The sequence below is a fragment of the Centruroides sculpturatus genome, unplaced genomic scaffold (assembly GCF_000671375.1).
Source record: "Centruroides sculpturatus isolate CEXI.00-Female unplaced genomic scaffold, Cexi_2.0 scaffold30, whole genome shotgun sequence".
NCBI lineage: Eukaryota > Metazoa > Arthropoda > Arachnida > Scorpiones > Buthidae > Centruroides > Centruroides sculpturatus.
Window position 1 is genome coordinate 987836 of NW_019384755.1, and position 21812 is coordinate 1009647.

General features: G+C 30.3%; 2 protein-coding genes across 4 annotated transcripts in view; one reads left to right on the forward strand and one right to left on the reverse strand.

The window, feature by feature from the left end:
• Positions 1-5636: 5636 nt before the first annotated feature.
• Positions 5637-18484, forward strand: LOC111628690 (APOPT family protein CBG23705, mitochondrial-like). 3 transcript variants are annotated; one of them, XM_023372521.1, is made up of 5 exons: positions 5637-6323; positions 9275-9490; positions 9591-9733; positions 10096-10158; positions 18263-18484. In XM_023372521.1, coding segments are annotated over exons 1-5 (528 nt in total). In that variant the 5' UTR covers positions 5637-6218; the 3' UTR covers positions 18264-18484. The 3 variants fall into 3 exon arrangements, with proteins under 3 accessions (XP_023228289.1, XP_023228290.1, XP_023228287.1); XM_023372522.1 differs by having other exon boundaries at positions 18317-18484; XM_023372519.1 differs by lacking the exon at positions 18263-18484 and having other exon boundaries at positions 5640-6323; positions 10096-10348.
• LOC111628689 (protein Lines homolog 1-like) overlaps positions 17466-21812 on the reverse strand; it is a 26535-nt gene continuing 22188 nt past the window's right edge. The window contains exon 9 of the mRNA XM_023372518.1: positions 17466-18140. Within this exon, the coding sequence (XP_023228286.1) occupies positions 17645-18140 (496 nt within the window). The 3' untranslated portion in view covers positions 17466-17644. The remainder of the gene's footprint in view (positions 18141-21812) is intronic.

Consider the following 21812-nt stretch of genomic DNA (forward strand, 5'->3'; position numbering starts at 1 on the left):
GATCACCGCCTAGGCCGAGGGAACCGCAGCCACCCGCAGCAACAAACCCGCGGTTCCTCGACTTCGGCGGCGCTCTCCTCCGATGCTTCCCCGTTCCGACTTCGGAAAGACGATGGCGACGAGCTCGCGAGCGCGTACAGAGAGGCAGACCACGCGAAAACAGACGAAGTCCAAGAGGACTCGTCACTCCCTATGCCTTCCTTAACAAGGCCTAGGGCCGGCTGATCCCTGACGACCTTGGCCAAGTGGAATGGACTCAGAACTCTCCCGCCTCCGGGAGAGTCCCACGCCACACGCACTGGGGAAAGGTCGTCACCATCCTCTGCCTCTCGCTCGAAGGTCTCCAACGACACCGAACTAATCGATTCGACAGAGACCCAGTCGAGCCCACGGTCCTCGAACGTCTCATCGGAGCCGTCCGAGGAACCCCCTCCCTCCGGCGCCACCGCATTCTTCCGTCGGAACCTCCGGCGAAACCACTCCAACATCTTCATTCTGAAAAAAAGAAAATTTGCAATTAGTCGATTAAAACAAAAGTTTAAATTAATGTCTAAATTCTTGCGAGAAAAGCAAAATGCTCACCGCAGCTGCCTTTTTAAATCTAAAAGATTCGAATCGGACCATCGAACGACGTGCCGAGATGTCTTCTGGGTCCGATTAACGCAGAAAAAGTTCAAGATTATACTCACGACGAATCGGAATTCGGATAGTTCGCGTTAGATCGATCCTACCGGAAATTGCTAGAACGTTCCAACTGTATTTGCAGTAGAGACGACCGACCCGAACGAAGAAACTCTCTTACGTGTAATTTGTATTTGTACGACAGTAAATTAAAGACACGCCGCACGTAGCCACGGGAAAAGGAACTCGAGCCCAAGTCGTAACAAGTGTTTCATTTTAGAGCAATTTACCCTAACGTGTGTACTGTACGTCGCATTTAAAAGAGTTGCGAACGAGTCGACCAAAACACAAGACAAACGTACGAAGAAGTGAAACGTGCCCATTCGGGACACGAACGTTTAAGTGGCACAAAGCATTGTGCCACTTAAATGTTCGTGTCCCGTAAGTGTGGAAGATCGACTGCACTCAGAAAAGACCACCTTGTGGAAAGAGACAAAGAGCCTAAGGAGAAGAATTCTTTGTGTCCAGTTAAGTGTATTAGTATTAGATGTATTTGCAGACAATTTAATTCCATTGAAAAGCGTTGTAACTAATACATAAATTGCATGGAGAAGTCGGAGGGCGAAATTTTTGACCCGTCCAAGGAACATCCCATGCTTCAGAATACGTTCTCCGTCCATCAATGTTACCAGAGTATATTTTAGTTAAAATTACGATGGAATTCGTATTTAAAGTTAGTATTATATAATTTTTAATTGAATTTCTATAAATAATCCTTNAAAGTGACGCAAAATCGTGTTGCAACAATACGCGTTTTCATAGAAACGGCAATTGTTGCCGTTTCTATGGAGATTAGAAAGCGCATAACAAATTCGAATGCGATTGACGTAATGGATTCTTTTTGAATTTTAAGGCTAAATATATGCATTTTTTACGTTTCTATCCCCCGAATGACGACGGATTGAGATCGAGAGACTTCCTACTACCTTCCATTCTCCACAAGGGGTTAGAAGCAAGATTTTATATAATCGAACGTCATCTTTACATCACCACTCCCAAAACTAATAGAAATCCTTCCTCTCGTTCGTCCAGTATTTTCCGATTGACCGACACCGTAATTTTTACTAAATTTCGGTGTCGAAGCGCAAACGGTCGACCATCGAACGATGTGCCGAGATGCTTTATGGGACCGATTCTCCAAGTAATATTAATTAAATAAATTTTACATCTAGGGTCAAAATGGACTAAGACTTACCTGCAAAATCTTTAATCTTCTCTGCAAAAGTCCTCAAACCTCAAAAAACAGCACGCAATCGAAGAGCACAACAAAAGCACGTCTGACCACAACCACAAACGAACTGCGAATCGTCATGTGTGACGAATTTCGAACGTACGTTAAAAGACGCGTCAACAATGTTCGAATTACGTAAAAATTTGAATTAAAAAAATGAATTTTATTTTTTTTAATTAAATTTTTTAAATTTTGCTTCAATCATTTTGTTGTGTTCGGAATTTGATAAATAAATTATCTTCTGCATTTACATGGTGCAGAATGTCCACCGTGGAGAGATAAAAGACGATCTTTTTAAAATATATAAATTCTTACCTTCAATCACTTTAATCCTGTAATCAGGTTGATTATTTCTCACAGCACGCACTATCCAGATTTAATGACGTATAATTTTTATTGTGGCATCTTATAAAAACATTTTTACGTATGCATTTCGAGTTAACGTATTATCTTAGCCTTTCTTCGGGACTGTTTAGAACAATATTATAAAAAAATTATAATATAAAACATAACATAGTTACTTATAAAGAGTAATAATAAAAAAAATTGGCCACTGACTTAACGAGTTTTCCGCCAAAAATTTTTAACACAATTATAATTATGTTGAGTTATAGACAAAAGTACACTATGAATGTCAACCTGTTAAATTATTAAATACATTACATTAAAGATAATCATATTAAAAACACTTTTGTAACCATTTACTAATTTACATCCAAAACAGACACCTTGGACAATGATCATCATATTAAGATTTACTGATTAAACAAAATTTTGCAGAATAAACAAGCATTAACCGCAATAAAATAATAATAATAAAAACAGTAATATTCTTTAGTAATTTAATAATCAGCCCACCAAAACTTTATCCCTGATTATTTTCATTAATTAACAATGAGCATTTATCGTATAATAAAAAATAGTTAATATTCATAATATAATAATTATGATAATTTATAGTATTATTTATATTAACAAAATATGGGGTCCCATTAGACTTCAATAAGCCCTAGGCCCCGAAAAACCTAGATCTGCCTCTGAGCTGAAGTCACCTACTCCTACAGTGACCATATTTTTGGGGGAAAATAAAGGACATATCGAAGAAAATCAAAAAATACCTTATAAAATTCATAACTTTATAACATTTATTACGAAAATAGTAGCATACAACAATGCATACATTAAAACTTTAAACAATCTGAATTATTACACATATACACATTGTAAAAATTTAAATAACATTAATTTTGTACTTTTCAATAGAATTAATTTTTTTTTTATAGCGCCGTTTCACGCTTTAAAGTCATAAAATTCCATACAGTTCATTTGAAAGTTGTATTTGATGGAAATACATGCTTCTAATGTGCTTACTTTTAAATCAGTTTTTTCATTCGTCCACATATTATTCAGCAATGAAAATATTCGTTCAACGGGGGCATTAGATCCAGGGAGACAAAGAAAATTCTACGATTTTACAAATGTTTTTGAAAACAATTTCTTTTGCTGTAAAATGTTCAAAAATCTCAATCCACCTTTGATGGCAGGGCTGGTTATTCTGTCACCATTCGTCGATCTTTTCGTTTGTGACATATTTTTTTACACATGAAACTTCATCAAATAATTCACCGTCGAGTATATTTACGGACCAATGATTCGAAATAAAGATATAGCTTTCCTCTACTTTCGCCCACAAAGAGATTTCGCATAATGTGACCCATTCAAACACATCTATTTCAATAAAAACATGTCCCAATTATTTAGATAATCTATGCACGTTTGATAAAATGTGTACACAGCATCATTAAATTTTTTGGCTTGTATATTTTCTGATTTTTCTAATGCTAAAACCACTTTTCTAAAAACAATAGGAAGAAACCATTCTTTTTTCCTTTCAACTAACTTCAGCTTTAATTAACAAGTGTATCATCCATCAACTAGAGACTTAAAAAACTATCACAAAAATCCCCATAAGAGTGTCCACCCCCTGGTACTGTCAGTGGACCGTTTGGTTGGCGACACACTGCACTACTGCGCTCTATGTAGCAATGCAACACTGATCGTGATGGCGTACACAAAACTAACTTGTTCAATATATTATTAAAAATTATTTTTTTAACTTTGCGTCAACTTTACAAAATAAAGGACAAAATGCCTATTTTAGAAAATAAATAAAGTTAAAGTACAGAGCAGTGAAATAAAAGACTGTCCTCTTAAATAAAGGACGTACGGTCACTGTACCTACTCCTGACAATTGTGTCCTGAATTTTATATAATGATCACTGCGTTTTAACGTTGGTCAACGAATTGATTTAAATAACATCTAAAATCAACTGTACAATCATTAATATTTAATTTACGCGACTTTACCAGCTGTCTTTACTTAACATAGCTATCGTATTTTGATATACGCGATAGTATCGACGGATTAAAGTAACCGCGTTAATGAAGGGATACCTGTATCATTATGAGATATGCCATTTTTAGCAGTTTCGTGTACATACGCATACGAATATTTTGATATTCCGATGTAAAAACTCATTTTATAGCAGTGAAATGAATGAATAGCGCAAATCTCCCTATATTCATTACTTATAAACAAATATCCTGAACTAGTGGGCTAATAAATAAAATCGCTAAACACTAATAGTTGTTCGTGGGATCACATGATGTCGGAATGACCAGATGGAGTTTTTTGGATTTTCCTCTCATAGAAAGTCCTTCCGAGAGGGATTTCCCTTAGTAGAACATCCATATGTTACGTTGCCTCATCTCATTAATTAGTTCTATAATGCCGTGAACAGACTAAAAGAAGCGTTTATTGCTCGATGTAAAATTTTTCTATACAATAATTTATTCTTGCAAATTCAATTCTTATGATCTGTAAAAAAATTCTAGTTTATTGTACTGTACTTGAATTTACTTTATGCAACTTTTCTTCTTACAGTATTCAACACATTTTACGGGATTTAAGTCCAGAAATCTTACAGCGTATTTTGCTTTTTTATGAAGATTAATAATATAAAAGTTATTTTTAATAATATTCCATAATTCATGGTGCCACACAAAATTTTTTTTAATATCAGTTAGTATCATTGCATTTTTTAAAATTTAATGGAGATTTTTTAAAAATCATAATTTAAGATAATTATTCTGCCCGTGTTTACTTACAAATACGCGCTGAAAAGACAGGATAAATATGGCGAAGGCAATATCTGAGAAACAGTTTTACATGACAGAAACCGAAGTTCACTTAAATATTTCTTGATAACTTTGCTAAAAAGTTATTTGAGTAAATTACGAGTATTCGTACATCACGAATACATTTAGTTTATAGACATGAAATTGCTGCAATTTTACGTCATACAATGAGTGATTCTTTAAATGGAGAAGTATCGATCGAATTTGAAGTTAAATATTAAAATTTGGCAATTACCCTAATGAATAAATTACATTTCAAAATATAAAAATGATCCATAACTTATATATAAATGAGGATGTTTGATAAAAAATTGTGGCCCGGCCACAATTTTTAATAAATAAATAATTGCTCATTATTATTATTTATTAAAAATTATTAATATTACATAGTTAAAACTTATTGTGTCAGAGAACATCTTCCTTTTGTCATAGTCGAGAATAAAAACACGTATACAAAGGTCTATTAAACCGAAAGCGTTGGCATTTCTTAACTGTAAACACAGATCGTTTGCTCACAGTCGTCTTAACATGCGGTGTAGCCGCCATGTTCAGGCGACTGTGTCTGTTTAATTACAGTAAAGGCATGCTGGCGCATGGCTTCACTGTGATGAAAAAGACACAGTAGACTAGACCAGGGGTCTGAAACTCAAACGCAGCAAGGGACCAGTCAAATACATGTATATCAGACGCGGGCCGTATCAATATTATTCGGAAAACCGAAACATACTGTAATAAAAATAGGCTCTAACAAAAGCCTTTTTGTTGCCATGCCTTTACGACTAACGTAAAAGCAGTTAGACGTTTGAATTTTTTCTGTTTTAATCCCCGCAAGATGTTAAAAACATTGAGTTTTAGAAAAGGAACCGGATACGAAGCTTTAACGGGTCGGATGGCAGCCAGTTTGCGATCTCTGCAGTCGACAGATCCAAATAATACCGCAGAGTTCGATTTATTAGAGTAATAAATTAGGGATAATATTTACAAAACGGTAACGATTTTGAAAATTTTAAATAAACAAATAATTTAAAACTTAATAATTTTCTCACGAGATGGCTCTATATGTCGACTTATTTTGAAAGGGACTTTACAAAATTTGTTTATTGAAGTAATGAGTAGAATTTATTTCGTACAAAATATTTCGCGTCGTGTTTCCTGTTATAATTTTGAATGTTTTTCTTCTGGAAAACGTGGACTTTCATCGGAAAGGAAATTGGTAAAAAATATTTCTTTCTGCTTCACATTATAAATATTCAATAAAATTTAATATTAAATAAAATGAGATTTATATGTACTGTTATGTGTTTTCTTGGAGATTAAGATGGAGAAATAAAGTTTTTACATTTTATTCTTTAAGAAAGCAGATAGCTATATGTATTTGTGAAATATATTTTGTGTGAATATTGAAGATTTACTTATATAATAAAACAGTACTTCATAGTCTTGAAGTATTTGTTCCTATATGACATGAGCTTCAGTATAATCTTTCAATTTAATATGCTTGTCTGTACATAGAATATTGTATACTTCACAATACATTCAAAGTGTGCGAGTTTTAATTGCTGTTTGGTCTAAAGATTATCAATTTAAGATTTTGTACGAGAAAAAAATTATAGTGATTTACATTTACTTTATTTTTATGTATGGAGTGATTTGGGACCTCTGGGGTACAATAGGTCTTGCAGAGAGGAGCATTTTATGTTCCGTGTTCCTTGACATATTGTTCAGGAGCTATGCAAATGTAGGTGGCAGGTAACACAATAATGATTTATTGTTACAAGTACACTTACAGTTTACAGAAGGTATTCAAAAGTGTCCACTCTGAACCTCAAAATGGTGAACCAGGTGGGAACTTAGACCCTCATCATGCACAATAAACTAATGGGTCATGTAGCTCCTAAAAGACATATTGGGAGATGTGGATTGCTGTACATAAAACATTTCTCTGTGAGATCTATAGTGCTCTAGGTTTGTCACAGTGGTCTTGAATCATCTTGTATATCTTTTCAGAGTTAAATAGAACTTGCAGAGTTTGTCTAATAAATATTGGGACTGATTTTTTCCTGCCACTGCAAAGGGAATGGAAGGCGGTCTCTATGGGTGAGATTGGTGATGGGAGATGTCACATAAGTTACCAGACCATGTTCAGTTGTCTCCAAGCCTTTGGAGTGTTTAGATCGCACCTGAAGTGAAATTGTGTTTAGTGCTCGTGTTGAGAGTCAAGATGCAGCAAACCATTGAGCAGCATTTTGCTAACAAATTTTGCATTAAATTGAACAAGTTTGCTAAGGAGACTTTTGATATGATTTGTGATGCTTACAAGGACAAAGCCATGTCCAGAATATGTTTTTCAGTGACATAAACAATTCAAAGATGGCCAAAGAATTGTCAAAGATGAACAACGTGCTGGATGTCTGACAGCAACCTTAATTGATGAAAATGTGGCCAAAGTGTGAGAACTTTTGAACTTTGATCACTGGTTAAGTGTTTGTTTGAGGATTAGGGTTCGCCGCATCTGAAGGGAGATTGCCAATACGTGGATGCTCCATCATAACAATGTACCCAGTCACACGTTGCAAATTGTGAGGGAGGTACTGGCCAAATACAACGTGTCAACACTGCCCCAACCACTCTACAGTCCAGATGTGACTTCCCTAACTTCTTTTTATTCCCTTTGATCAAAAGGAGCCTGAAGGACAGTGTTTCGGGATGATTGAGGCTGTCCAAGTGGCTTCGATGGGGTGCCTGAACAGCTTTGTGGTTGCCGACTTCCAGGGGGTGTATGAAAACTGGAAAAAGCATTGGCAGCAGTGTATTGATGCAGGAGGATCATATTTTGAAAATTATTAACTCACTGTATTTATATCTTCAATAAATTTCTTTTTATGACTTCAGTCCCTATACTTATTGGACAAACCCTGTATAATAATATATTCATTGAGAAAATTCTCATACTATGACTTTATAAATTAGTAAAGAAACATTAAATAAATGTATGATAAAACAGAAGATTTAACGATTACTATGATTTTGTAGACTTTTTTTTTATAAATGTAAGTTGTAAGTAAATTTAGAGGCACGAGTAAGTACATTTTTTGTTTATTATACACCCTGGTATGCACGAAGAAGTGATTTTGTAAGTTTTTGTTATATAATTTTTATTTTATAAGTTGAAAATGAAAATCTTATATCAGAAATTTTTATAAATAAGCTTCTTCTATAAGTAAGCTCATGAGCTTATTCTTTGATACTAGGTTAACTTTTAGCACCATACATTCTGAGACAACAATTTCTAAATTGGTTCATTTCCACTGCCCTTCAAAAAGTAATAAGTTGTAAGATGTGTCAAAGCCTGTGAAATAGCTGAAAATTAGTTACAGATACTACAGAAGAAACTCAACATTTAGCTTAGATTATTGTTGGTCAGAGTTGGTGAGTCTGGAGAACTGGAAAATAATCAAAATGAAGATAAAAAACCAACAAAAATTTATTTTCCCAGTTTCTTTAAACAGTTCCTTTTTTGGAGATTGAGATAAAAAATTCCACTAAAATCTTAGTACTTTTGGGCTTATCAACCCACCCACAGGGTACAAACACCTTGCTCTTCAGGATGGGCTGGAAAGTCCAAAAGTGTGAAGATTTTAGTGACATTTTTTTATCTTGATCTCCAAAAGGAAATTGTACAGTATATGCAAAGAAAAATAATATCAAGATGTAGGAATGCAAAAATGAAAAATATTATAAATGCTATGATTCTTCTGATAACAATTGATGTAATTTTTATGAATGAGTTTCCAAAAGTAAGCTTTGGTGTATTCTAAAAACTAAGTGACTTAGTTTACATAATTAAACCTAGTGTTTGTATACACATAAATATTTGATATAATATGATTTTGTTAATTCCTTTTATCTCTGTCCTTACTCTTTTAAATTTCTGTGTATATGCTATCTACTAGGACCTTGTTTATTAATAGGACTAATAGGACTTATTATACTGCTGTAGTTTCTGATTAACAAATAGAGGTCTTAGTCAAAAGTCAAAACAAAATATCTTTATTTTCACCTGTCCTAGGCGACAGCACATACACAGAAATTTAAAAGATTTTGTTAAGTTTAATGCTTAAAAACTAAAATATGAAAACTATAAATTTTAATTTTTTTATACAGAATGAAAATCTAGAAAATGAAGAGATTGAAAATCCTCCCAGAATCACTGGCTCTAATTGGATATCCCCACCTCACCCTGTTTCTAATCTTCGCTTAATTCATTTTTTTATTCCAAAGAATGAATTAACGGCTGTTAGAGAATATCGTGAAAAAGTAGAAGAAGTACAAATATGGAATCAGCAGTATTGGGAAAGGCATAATAGCGAATATTTAAAAGTATGATAAAATTTTCTTAATTAAAATTTATTTATTTAAATATTTTTGTAATAATTCTGAAAATAAATAGTATTTTTATGTTTTACTTTTATATGTTTAGTTAAAAGATGAATTTACAAAAGATAAGTTGAAAGAAGTAAGACAAATTGAGAAAGACAGGCAGGTTCTAACTGCTAGTGAAATGGCTATTTTTTATAGAAAATTCTTAAATGATAATCACAAAAAGCATATGAGATACAATAGGTTAGTATATTGCATTTTAATAAAGATAAAACTGATTATTAAATTAATCATTATATAATTGTAAATATTAATACTTTTAAAAATCAAATTTAATTACAAATATTGCCGCTCATTGACTTCATTGCCCACTAACAATACAATGCAGAGCTGAATGTTGTGCATGTACAATGTAATAAACATTACTTGTCTTTGTTTTTAAGAGCAAAGAAATTTTAAACCATTTACTCTAATACTAAAACTTACCTATTGGGGATGAAAAAAAAAAATAAAAATTGAGGCATGCTGTTTTTGAGAAGTATGTTTGCTTAAAAAAGNAATTATCTTTCTTATGGAAACCAAACAAAAACTTTTTCTATTTATAGAGAATGGTACAAGAAAAATGTAGGACTACTATGGTGGGCTTTCAGAGCTAATTTATCTAAATGGTACCACAAATTAAAATTGTAAAGAATATTTTATGTAAAAAAAGTAGTATCAAATTGATAGTATTATTGTACATAATGATAAATTTAGAAAACCAAATTAATTTACAATTTAAGAATTTGTTTTAATAAATATTCTTTGTAACTCTAAAAAGCATTTAGATCTCTTCACAGTTGTGTTAAGATTAAAAAAGTAGAATATAAAAACTTAATTCTTATATAATCACTGCTTCATATTTATTTCTTAATATATAATTATATAAATTAATTAAAATAATAATTTAATTACTCAGAACATTCATATCTAATATTATTTCAAAGTAAGGTGCATTTCAAATTTATATGAACACAAAAAAATTAAAGTGAAACCCAAATTTGCTGCATTAAGTGACAAATGTTTTATTAAAAATAACATGGATTTACATGTTTCCACACTGCAAAATAAGAATTTTAATCAAACATTAACATTTTGTTACTGAAAATAATATTTTTGAAAATTTTGTACAAAGAAACTGTTACATATTTATCTGGACAGGCACTCATTTCATGACTTAAATAAAATATTGTTTAGTTTCAAGCATTGAAATATGCAAATTAGCTTACATATCTAATTGTAATACAAATTCTTTATGTTGTTCAAAGTTCTAAAATGGGTAGAACAAAGAATTTATCTGATTATGAAAAAGGGCAGATTGATGCCTATAAATCACAAGGCAAGTCAATAAGAGAAATTGCAGCATATATAAATCGTCCAAAATCAACTGTTGGTGATTATTTATCAAAAAGATGTGGCAAGGATGTACCAAAATTCAAGACAGGTTTAAAACCCAAGCTTACATCTTGAGATTGTAGACAAATCATCAAGGTTTGCTCCACAAAACAAACATCAGTAAGAAAAATAAAACAAGAATTAGACTTGTCTTGTAGCAGCACAACAGTGTGGAGAGTTTTAAATAAATCTCCAATGTTAAAATTCAGAAAAAAGCTGTAATGCCATCACTTTCATTAAAGCAAAAAGTGACAGACTTGATTAGGCACAAAAACACATGACATGGTCCAAAGAATGGATTAAAGTTTTGTTCAGTGATGAAAAAAATTCAACTTAGATGGTCCAGACGGTTGGAAGTATTATTGGCACGATTTAAGAACCGAAAAACAAATAATTTCAAAACACCAAATGGGTGGGGGATCAATAATGGTGTGGGGTGCGTTTAGATTCAATGGAACCACAGATTTAGCATTTATAACTCAAAGAATGAATTCAGAGAAGTATCAAGGCATGCTTGAAGATCATTTATTGGAAGCTGGACCAAATATTTGTGTACCAAATTGAATCTTTCAACAAGACAATGCCCCTGTGCATGCCTTTAAATCAATAAAAATGTGGTTTAAATGTAAACATATTAATCTGATGACATGGCCTGCTAGAAGCTCTGACCTGAATCCGATGGAAAATTTTTGGGGAATGATGGTTTGTACAGTTTATGCCAATGGAAAGCAGTTTTCCACAATTCATGATTTGAAGGCAGCAATTTCAGATGCTTGGGATAAACTTATTGAATTCCTTCAGAATCTAATTGAAACAAGGCCTAATCGAGTATTTAATGTAATTAAGTTAAATGATGGTTACAGTGGCCATTAAATTGTAAGAAAACTTTGCAATTTGAAATCTGTCCAGATAAATATGTAACAGTTTTTTCTACAAAATTTTTAAAATATTATTCTCAGTGACAAAATGTTAATGTTTGATTAAAATTCTTATTTTGCAGTGTGGAAATATGTAAATCCATGCTATTTTTAATAAAACATTTGTCACTTAATGCAGCAAATTTTGGTTTCACTTTAATTTTTTCGTGTCCATATAAATTTGAAACGCACCTTAATCTCTTCAGAAATGATTATTTAATAGAATTAATTTAAAATTTTTAGTAAAGATTATTGCTACATTATCAATTAACATTGATGATTATTTGCATATTAAATTTGTTTAAAATATTTTTCAGATGATCATTTTTATGCAAATAAATTCAATTAATCACTTATTTCTAATAAGTGGTGATAAATTATCTAATCAATAACAATTTTTTAAAAAAATTTTAGACCAAAGGCTATTAAATTCCCAAACATTTCTGCACAAAATGTAATTTATGGAAAATTATAATGTATGTTAAATTGGTTAAAATGAAACCTATAAAATAAGTAAGATAAAAATATTATCCTAATTATCTTTCTTATGGAAACCAAACAAAAACTTTGTAAACAGTTATCTAATACATTCATTAACAAAATTATTTGCCATACATAATTTTTATATTTTGTGGTCTTAATAGTAATATACAATATACCATATTATATATATATATATATTATTAATGGTTCTGTGACCTTAAATCTGATAGACTTTGATGTAACAGATTTCAGAAACAACATATCATATCTTATTTCAATGTATCTGTCTAAATGGAAATCTTTGGAATATTTGAGAATATTAGACTGATTGTTAGTGAACAAAAAACATCCATTAGGTAATGCATTGTTTGGAAGTATAGTGTTTGTTTTTCTCATATTTATTATAATGTAGGTTGTTCATTGTTCATGTCTCTTATCATATCTCTTATAAAGCTTTTATTTCCTAACTTACTATGATACATTTGATAACCAGCACTATTGAGCTATTCATTCTTCTCCACATTCCATTTCATTGGGTCAATGTTAATTGGATAAATATTATATACTATATCCAATTCCTGGTAATATACATCCAACAATTTATATCAGTATTTCTCAATTAGTGCTCCATGAATCATTGTATTGAAGATTGTTGTTCAAATGAAAAACTATTCTAAAATGATTTGTTTTCTTAATTTCCATTTATACAGATGTATCTAACTACATATGTACTGTACATAAATACATATATTGGTTCATTGCATAAGCATGGAAACATCAAAAAGTGTTCTATCATTCTCAAAAGATTGATTATTGCTATCAAATTTTACAGATGGGTGTTGAGAGACATTGCCAGGCCTGGAAAAAATTTACTTGCAGCTCCAAGTAAATAAATTATTTGAAAATTTATTTTGAGTTTTTTTGTGGATATTACATTTTTACAAAATAAAGAACAATAGTTATTATTAAGCATTTTATATATGTAAAAAATCAGATTGTGGGATGATGTCTAGGTCTCTGTGAATTCTGGGCCTGGGAATTTTAATCCATCATTCCCCTCTTGTTGGTTCTGTGTATAGATCAAAATTTTTCAAATTGTTATAATTACCATCAAAGTACAAATATTTCTGGTATTTTGAAACACAGTTGAGTCCTAATTATTGAGGTTCCACATATCATCCAAGATGAATTCTTATAGAATTCATCTTGAATGTTCTTCATCTTGGATTCATGTAAGAATTCATCTTGGACTCAACTATGTTCTCTTTATCATCCAAAATGAATTCTGTAAGACAAGTTGAGTACAATTTGTTTCACAAATCTCAGCTAGATAATGGATGACACTCAAAAGATATTATAAATTTTAAAAAGATTTACTCTGGTGACTTCTCACTACAATATTTTGATTTTATAACAATATTCTTGTAGTTTGTTTCTCACTTNGCATTATCAAAGATAAATTGTGGAAGTGTACTTTATCCATAAAGACAAGAGAATGTAATAACAGTCTAGTTTGTTACATCAATCTTGGCTTAGTGATGTGCAATACTCAAAAGAAGCTCTAGAAGTTTTAAAAATAACTTATTCTGACTATTTCTCATGACAATATGAATTTTAAAAAAGATTACAGAAATTTTAATTATAAGTCATAAAATTTTGATTTTATAACAATATTCTTGTAGTTTGTTGATCACTTTGCCCCCAAACATTCTACATTATCTGAGTTTTTGATTATCCAAGTACCCTTATGGTTCACATTACCTTGAATAATTGGAACTACTATGCCAAAGATCCTTACAAATGTTGAGTTTTAAAGTTTATAGAGCAAAAATAGAAAAGTGAAAAATATATTAAAAATTAGTAATTGTACAGTTAAATATTATTCATATTGTACAGCTATGGATAATCTATAGATTATTGTAGTGATGCATTTAACACAATTGATGTGATAATATAATTTACAACATGTATTTACTATAAAAATTTATGACAACTCAAAAATAATTTTTGGATTATGTTAAATTATAAAATTATATTGTGTGATTGTTCTAAATTTCAAAATTATGTTTTTTTTTTATGGCCAGTTTCATATGGATGTAATTAGATCTCATTTTTATACAGATTAGTTAGACTGTAAAATGCCAATTTTAATCTATATCAAATAATACAATGATTTTTGAATATTGTGTTAATTTTCTTGACATCAAATAACTTAAATTATTGAAAAAGAGCAGCCAATTAAATTTTAGAGATTTTAACCTAGAAACTTTAGAATTTTAAACAATTATTAATTATAATCATCATCAAGTCTAATCATGAGAAAATCTGGAACAAGTTATTTGAAATACCTTAAGTAATTTATGTAATTTTGTGCAACAGTATTGAAACCTGGGTATTATATACTGTCAAATCTGATTAATTTGAATTATTGGATAATTCAAACCTAGTGCTGTATTATTTCTTTCTAAAGTTGTATTTTTTTTTTTTTTAACATTAATTCAAATTTTCTTAGTATAAATTTGGATAACTGAAAGCTAACATTTCTATCTCATATTTCAAAAATAAAACTCAAAAAGAGAATATTACAAATACAGGAGCATGGCTACAAGGAAATTTGAGAGAGTAATATGCTCCCTCAATGTCAGCATATTTACCAAAAACAATATACAGTGGAACCCTGTTTATCTGACTCAAATGGTACTGGGCCCAATCCAGATAATCTGGAAAATTCATTAACAACATAACACAATTTAGGTTTACATTATATTTTATTTATTGCATATTATATATACTTTTACAATAGTATTAACAGTATATAACAAAAGACATATCTACATACAATATTAATTTGTTTTCTATCAGCTGTTGCAGTACACAAACGTTTCCTGACCATTTGTGTGGGTAGACTAAGCCTAATTACCAGTTGGCCATTTTCAAGGTCAACTGGTAATTAGGCTTAGTGCACTTTAAGTCGTGGTCACACAATGCGATTTCCAGCCACACAGGCAACTGCAACTGTGACAGCTGTTCTTGTTAAGTAAACCTCTTCGAAAACCAGTGTGAACTAGGAACAAAAGTTTGTTCTACTTGTGCTGATTGAAACGCATATCTAATCAGCAAATGTCTATTTGCCACATCATATGGTGGCAACATTGAAAATACTGTAGTTAGAAAATAATGGTGGAAAGCAAGATAATGGTTAGTTTAACAGAATCAAGATTAATTGAGCTAATTCAGTCTCACAAATACCTGTGGGATTTTAATTCTTCACTTTATCGAAGAAAGGATAAAAGAGTGCAGGCATGGCATGAGATAAGTGAAAGTCTCGGCATTGATTGTAAGTACAATTTTTAGATTTCTGGATATAAAATGTTTATTGTTTTTAGTTTGGTAATGACAATATTGTTTTAAATATAGCTAAACTCACAAAAGAAGTCTAAAACAAGCTACTGTAATTGTATTGGTTTATTCTAGAGTCACGTGTTTCCAAGTTGTAATGCCAGCGAATAATGTGTGATCATGAGAAGATGCACAATTGCGCTTATTGCATGATCGCACTTATTGCAGTTGCAGTCACCTGCATGGCTGGAAATTGCATGGTGTGACCACGGCTTTAGGGAAACCAAAGGACTAATTTGAACTGAAGTAATTGTGATGTACTGTATTTACTTTTGTTACCAGATCATCAGTTATAAAGTTGCAAGTGTTCAAAATTGGTATTGAGCCAAGGGAAAACAGTATTCTGATAGCTGCAACATTATACTCAGGCAAGAATGTACTACTTACAAGTTAGTTCCTTGAATTTTTTGCATATATAAGTTTTCTGTATGTCTATGTTATTCCAGCTAAACTGGATTAATGGGATATAGATAAATGGGGTTCCACTGTATATATATTTTTCAGAGTTAAGAGAAATACAGCAGTATAAATAAGGGACATGAGGGATGAGGAGAGCCAGCATTCTTCACCAGCTCTTTGTATGAACTGTCAGCAAAATCAGTCTCCATGCTCCTCAATAATAAATGTCTAAATATAACCTTGAGCACGTAATCAACTGATTTATAGAATACAAACATTTCAGAGATTCCCCAAAATGTGTTTTAAAAACCTCTGAGGTGTGGGTGAAATTGTCACATTTCACAAAGTGTGAGATTTACATCTAGCAGATGAGTTTAGCTAATATTTTATGATATCTAAATATAGAATATAAACAAGTTTATCTTTACCATAAAAAATTTAAATAACTTACAAAAATGGGAAAGAAAATGTGATATTGTCAAAGAATATGGAATACTGATGAACACTAGAAACTTTCAGAAAACTAGTTAAATTTTGAAAATGAATGTTTTTTTTTGGATTTCCCTGGTGTTCAAATTTGAAACCTATTTATTTATTTTAAAATTCCATTAGCAAATCTTAGATTTTAAAGTAACATTTTATATTTCAAAGATAAAATTTATTCTTTTGTATAAATTAAATGTTTTACTTTTATTTGATCCATATTTGAAGAGTTATTTTCTAAATGGCTGTAAGTTACATTTAAAAAAATATCTCCATTGATTGCTAGATAATGACAGTTGTGGCAAACAATTTGCACAATTATAGTTTACAAAAGGATGTAAGTTTGCAGAATTTTGACAATCATAACATTTGATTGGGGAATTGACAATAGAAATACCTTGTAAAAAAGGGCTGGCAGAAATTACAATTTAATAAAATAAAATTTCAATACAAATACTAGTTGTATCTTGCTTGCTTGCCATGTCCAATCACCTGGAACACCATTCTTCACTGCAGAGATGACCTTTCTTTGTAGGCTACAGCTCTGCACAAATATGTAAAATAGTCTAAAATGTCCACAGGTGACAATCCCAACACAATTAAAAATATAACATTTTCTTGTAAAAAAGGGCTGGCAGAAATTACAATTTAATAAAATAAAATTTCAATACAAATACTAGTTGTATCTTGCTTGCTTTTTTACAATAAAATGTTATATTTTTAATTGTGTTGGGATTGTCACCTGTGGACATTTTAGACTATTTTACATATTTGTGCAGAGCTGTAGCCTACAAAGAAAAGTCATCTCTGCAGTGAAGAATGGTTGTTCCAGGACATGGCAAGCAAGCAAGATACAACTAGTATTTGTATTGAAATTTTATTTTATTAAATAGAAATACCATTATCGATTTTCTTTGAAAATCTCCAATGTAGTTAAAAGTGACATGGATATTTGAGAAAGAAATCTTTGTTTGTATTTTAAAAAATTTGATTCTCAATGTACACTTAATATACACATTTTAAATAAATAATAACTTTATTATTCTCTACAATCATCATATTGTTTAAGACAGCTGTTCAGATGATACAATAAAGGTTGAGCATTGTAAGGATATAAATTTTTATCAGTTAATTTTTGAATCTTCTTTGTTAATTTTCTTAACACTTCAAAAGATTTTTGAAGATTAAAAATATTGTTTTCATTTTGACTGGATGTAGTTTCTGAAATATCATTACACTTTTTAGTAGTACTAAATGTATAATCACCTTTTAGTAAAGGTTTATCAATAGCATTTGTGTCACATTGATCAGAAATATTCTTTGCTAAATGATTCATTATTTCGTGTGCTTTATGAAAATTGTTCCATTCACTTCTAATCAGCTTTAAATAGTTTACTATGTATAACAGTATACAAGTTTCATTTGAAGTCAAAAAATCAAGTAACAGACTGTAGTCATAATTCAATTCATTTAGAAATTCTAGAAACATGATATGTGGATTTATAATTTCTGAACAATCTTCATTTGTTGTAATACTACAAAAAAAATAAAAGGAAAGTATAAGTTATAAATTCAGATTTTTACATTAATATAACGAATTTTTTCATATAACTTAATGAATGATAATTTTAAAATATAAAATTTTAAATTATTTCAGATAACAGAAATTAATTCATTTCAAACCATGAAAAATTTATTTTATTATATATAGAAGACAACTACAAATCAACTTTTTCTAGTGTAAAAATCCCTCCAGGTTATACATGCATCATGAGGAGACAATTAGAGAAATAAAGAAGCTTTCAAATGTAAAGTTCTCTAGTTATGTTTAATACATTTGTTAAAGAAGCTTTAAAGTGCAATTTTTTAATTAGTTTTACTAAATTTTGTAAAGTAAATTAAAAACACAATAATTTGCTTTATACATAAAATATTACACTTAATTCAAATGAAAATTATTATAAAATAATTAAATATACTTTAAAAAGATAAAACTAGTTAAAAACTAAAATGCAAAAGACAATTTCAGTCATAATATTGGCATGAAAATGGCAATAAATTTAAATTATGCAGAAGGAAATGTATAGTAGTAATATATTTACAAATTTATGTAGATCTTCAATTGATTTTTGTCTGTGTAAGAAAACTATATTTCCTTTGATATAAATGAAAATATAATGTGGTTTTACATTAATAGCATATGTACAGTACAGTACATTATACACAGTGTGTACTGTACAGTAATAAGTCTTGGATCAACATACAAAATGTTAAAGCATTCAGAAAATGAATTAGAATATAATTGTATTTCTCTAGTTTATCTCTAATGTAACTTATATCACTAGCATATTAGCATTTTTCTTTTGCTAGTGTTTTTTGGTTTTAGTGTGCTTTAAGATGATATAACATTCATTAAAATGTTTGTTTGGAAGAAATAATCCCTGAGTTTGTGATACATTACAAAATAACTGCAAAGCATTATAAGGTTAGTGTGATATAGATATCTTTTATGTTTTAAACTTAAGTCAAAATCTACATTTTCACTTTCCAGAAAAATTCAATTTTTATAACTGCCACTAACATATTAACATTTCTTTTTATGTTGTTTTGTAGTAAATTAAAATTGTTATTAATTATTGCTTATTAGTCCATATGTTTTTTATTACCATATTGGAAAAAATAAATGATAGATGAAGTATCCTGGTTGTCATTCATGCCAGACAAAATATCTGAATCAGTACTTGAATATTTATTACTGATAAAAATTAAAAATTTTAAGGATTAATTTGCATTAAATTCAAAATAAAATGTGATAGAATGTATTGTCAGACTATGTGCAAAGTTGCTTTGTTCCAATGAATGCTACCATCAATTAATTATGTGTAAAAATCAAATATATAATAAGACACCAACCGAATGCCGTAAATTAATCTTACGGCATTCGGTTGGTGTCTTATTATATTGGATATCGGGTTTGGAGATGTTTATTTATTTATAAATCAAATATATGCTATCCATTCTGTTTAATCACAAATGATAGAAGAAATTTAAATTTACTGTTATCATTTGCTGTAATCTTTTACATGATATTAATAAAAATGTAATAGAGTTGTGCCGGTTATCTATCTAACTCCTTTCAGGGAAAAATTTTTGAATTGAAATAACATGACTCCTGGTGCAAACCAGAAGTTCATATAAAGTTTATTGGGGCCAATTGCTCCTAAGCTTTCTATATCTGGTCTCAACTTTCATCTATCTAACTCCATTCTAAAGGTTAAGGAAGGACAGACAGACAGATGACAGTGGGAATTTATAGGTCTACAATTTTTTCAAATTTAGAAACATCACCAAACAAGTGCCTAAATATTTAGGTGATCATTTGGTGATGTTTCTATATACATATCGGGCTTCATAAAATTTTTGTTTTTTCAAATTTCAGCCCAATATCTTAACATTATGCAGAATACAAATACAGTAGAGCATTGATTATCAAAATACTGATCAAATGAAACATCAGTTAACCGAAAGCATTTCAGTCTATCCGCTAGTGCTGTGGCACTGCAGCACTCTCCCCTCCCTGCCAACCTAAACGTACTACTTTATGTAAGATATGTATTTATAAGACATGTGATACAAAATATAGACAGTACAGTTTTCTGTTTAATATATTTTTTTCATAAATGATCAGTTATCTGAACAACCCCAGTCCTGAATTGTTTCGGATAATCGATGCTCTACTGTACAACAATAGTTTAATTTTTTGTATTTTGTAACTTATACCTTTTTTTTTTCTAAGTTATGTTGTGGAATGTAACAACAGCCACAACTCTCATACTTAAATTTAAACATGAGATCTTCCAGCTGAATAACAATTAATAAAAATAATTTACTATAACAAATCAAATCAGTTTTTTTCCCTCCTATGTTTTGAAACTGTGTTGTATCTTTGTTTGTTTTATAAATGCAATGTAGCGTAATAATGTGACAAGTGATCGTTATTACGTTACATTGTGTTTATAAAACCAACAAAAATCAAATCAGATTTAAAGACTTCTGTCAAACTTTTCTTATGTGCCATGTGATTCTTTTGATTTAAAAAAAATTGATTTGGATTCTTTATTAGATAAAGGAATAATTTACAACTATTACTATTGATACATAGCAAAATGATTGCCTTAAATACTCAGGCTATAAATCTGCTATTTTTAATAATTAATACTAAGTAATTTGCTAGTAGAGATAGACATTAGGTACCATCTCTTATCTAGGTTAATAATTATAATTTAAATAATATAGAATCATCTGGAAGAAAAGAACTGGCCCATGACTGGGCTTGAACCTGAATTTCCAATTGCCATGCGGTGTGCAACAAGTGCACTTCATGGCAAGATAATTATTAACTTAGATGAGAGATGGTGCTTAATGTCTACCTGTAGTTTCCTGAGTATTTAAGGTGATCATTTGGCTATGTATATATATATCGTCAGCCTTTGGGTTGTTTAATATACTATTACTATATGAATAATCAATCTAAATAATAATAATAATAATAATAATAATAATAATAACTCTCCTGTGGTCACCACCTGGTCGTGGTGGGAGAGCCCAGTNTATTGTATATATATCTTCTAATTACATTGTACAGAGTGATTCAAAAAGTTTTGACAAAGTTTAAAGTAGGTCAGGAATACAAAAACAAATGATTTTTACCTAATAACATATAGCCACAAACAATACCTGAGTGTTCTAATAAATATGTATAACTTACGTGTATTCCTTTCCGTGTGATTCTTCCTGTACTTCTAGCAACTTCTGGTGGCATTTGTGGCTATATGTTCTTAGGTAAAAATGGTTTGTTTTTGTATTCCTGACCTTCCTTTAAGATTTCTCTAATAACTTTTGAATCATCCTGTATAAATCTTCATAATTTGTCTCTTCATATCACAAGAACCAAGATAATAAATGAAATCTATCTTCTTTTATAAGTTTTTTCTGCATAGACATCTAAAATTGCTAAAATCTAATTCTGACATTATAAATCTTAAAAGTATAATTTATACCAGTATAAAGAATAAAACTAGAGGATAGATAAAGGACAAATTGTGAAAACTTAAAAATTTGTGAATGTTTTCTAATTACAAGCATTTATTAGTAATTCTTTTCTTCATTTTATTATTTATACAAGTAAATGAGATATATATAATAAT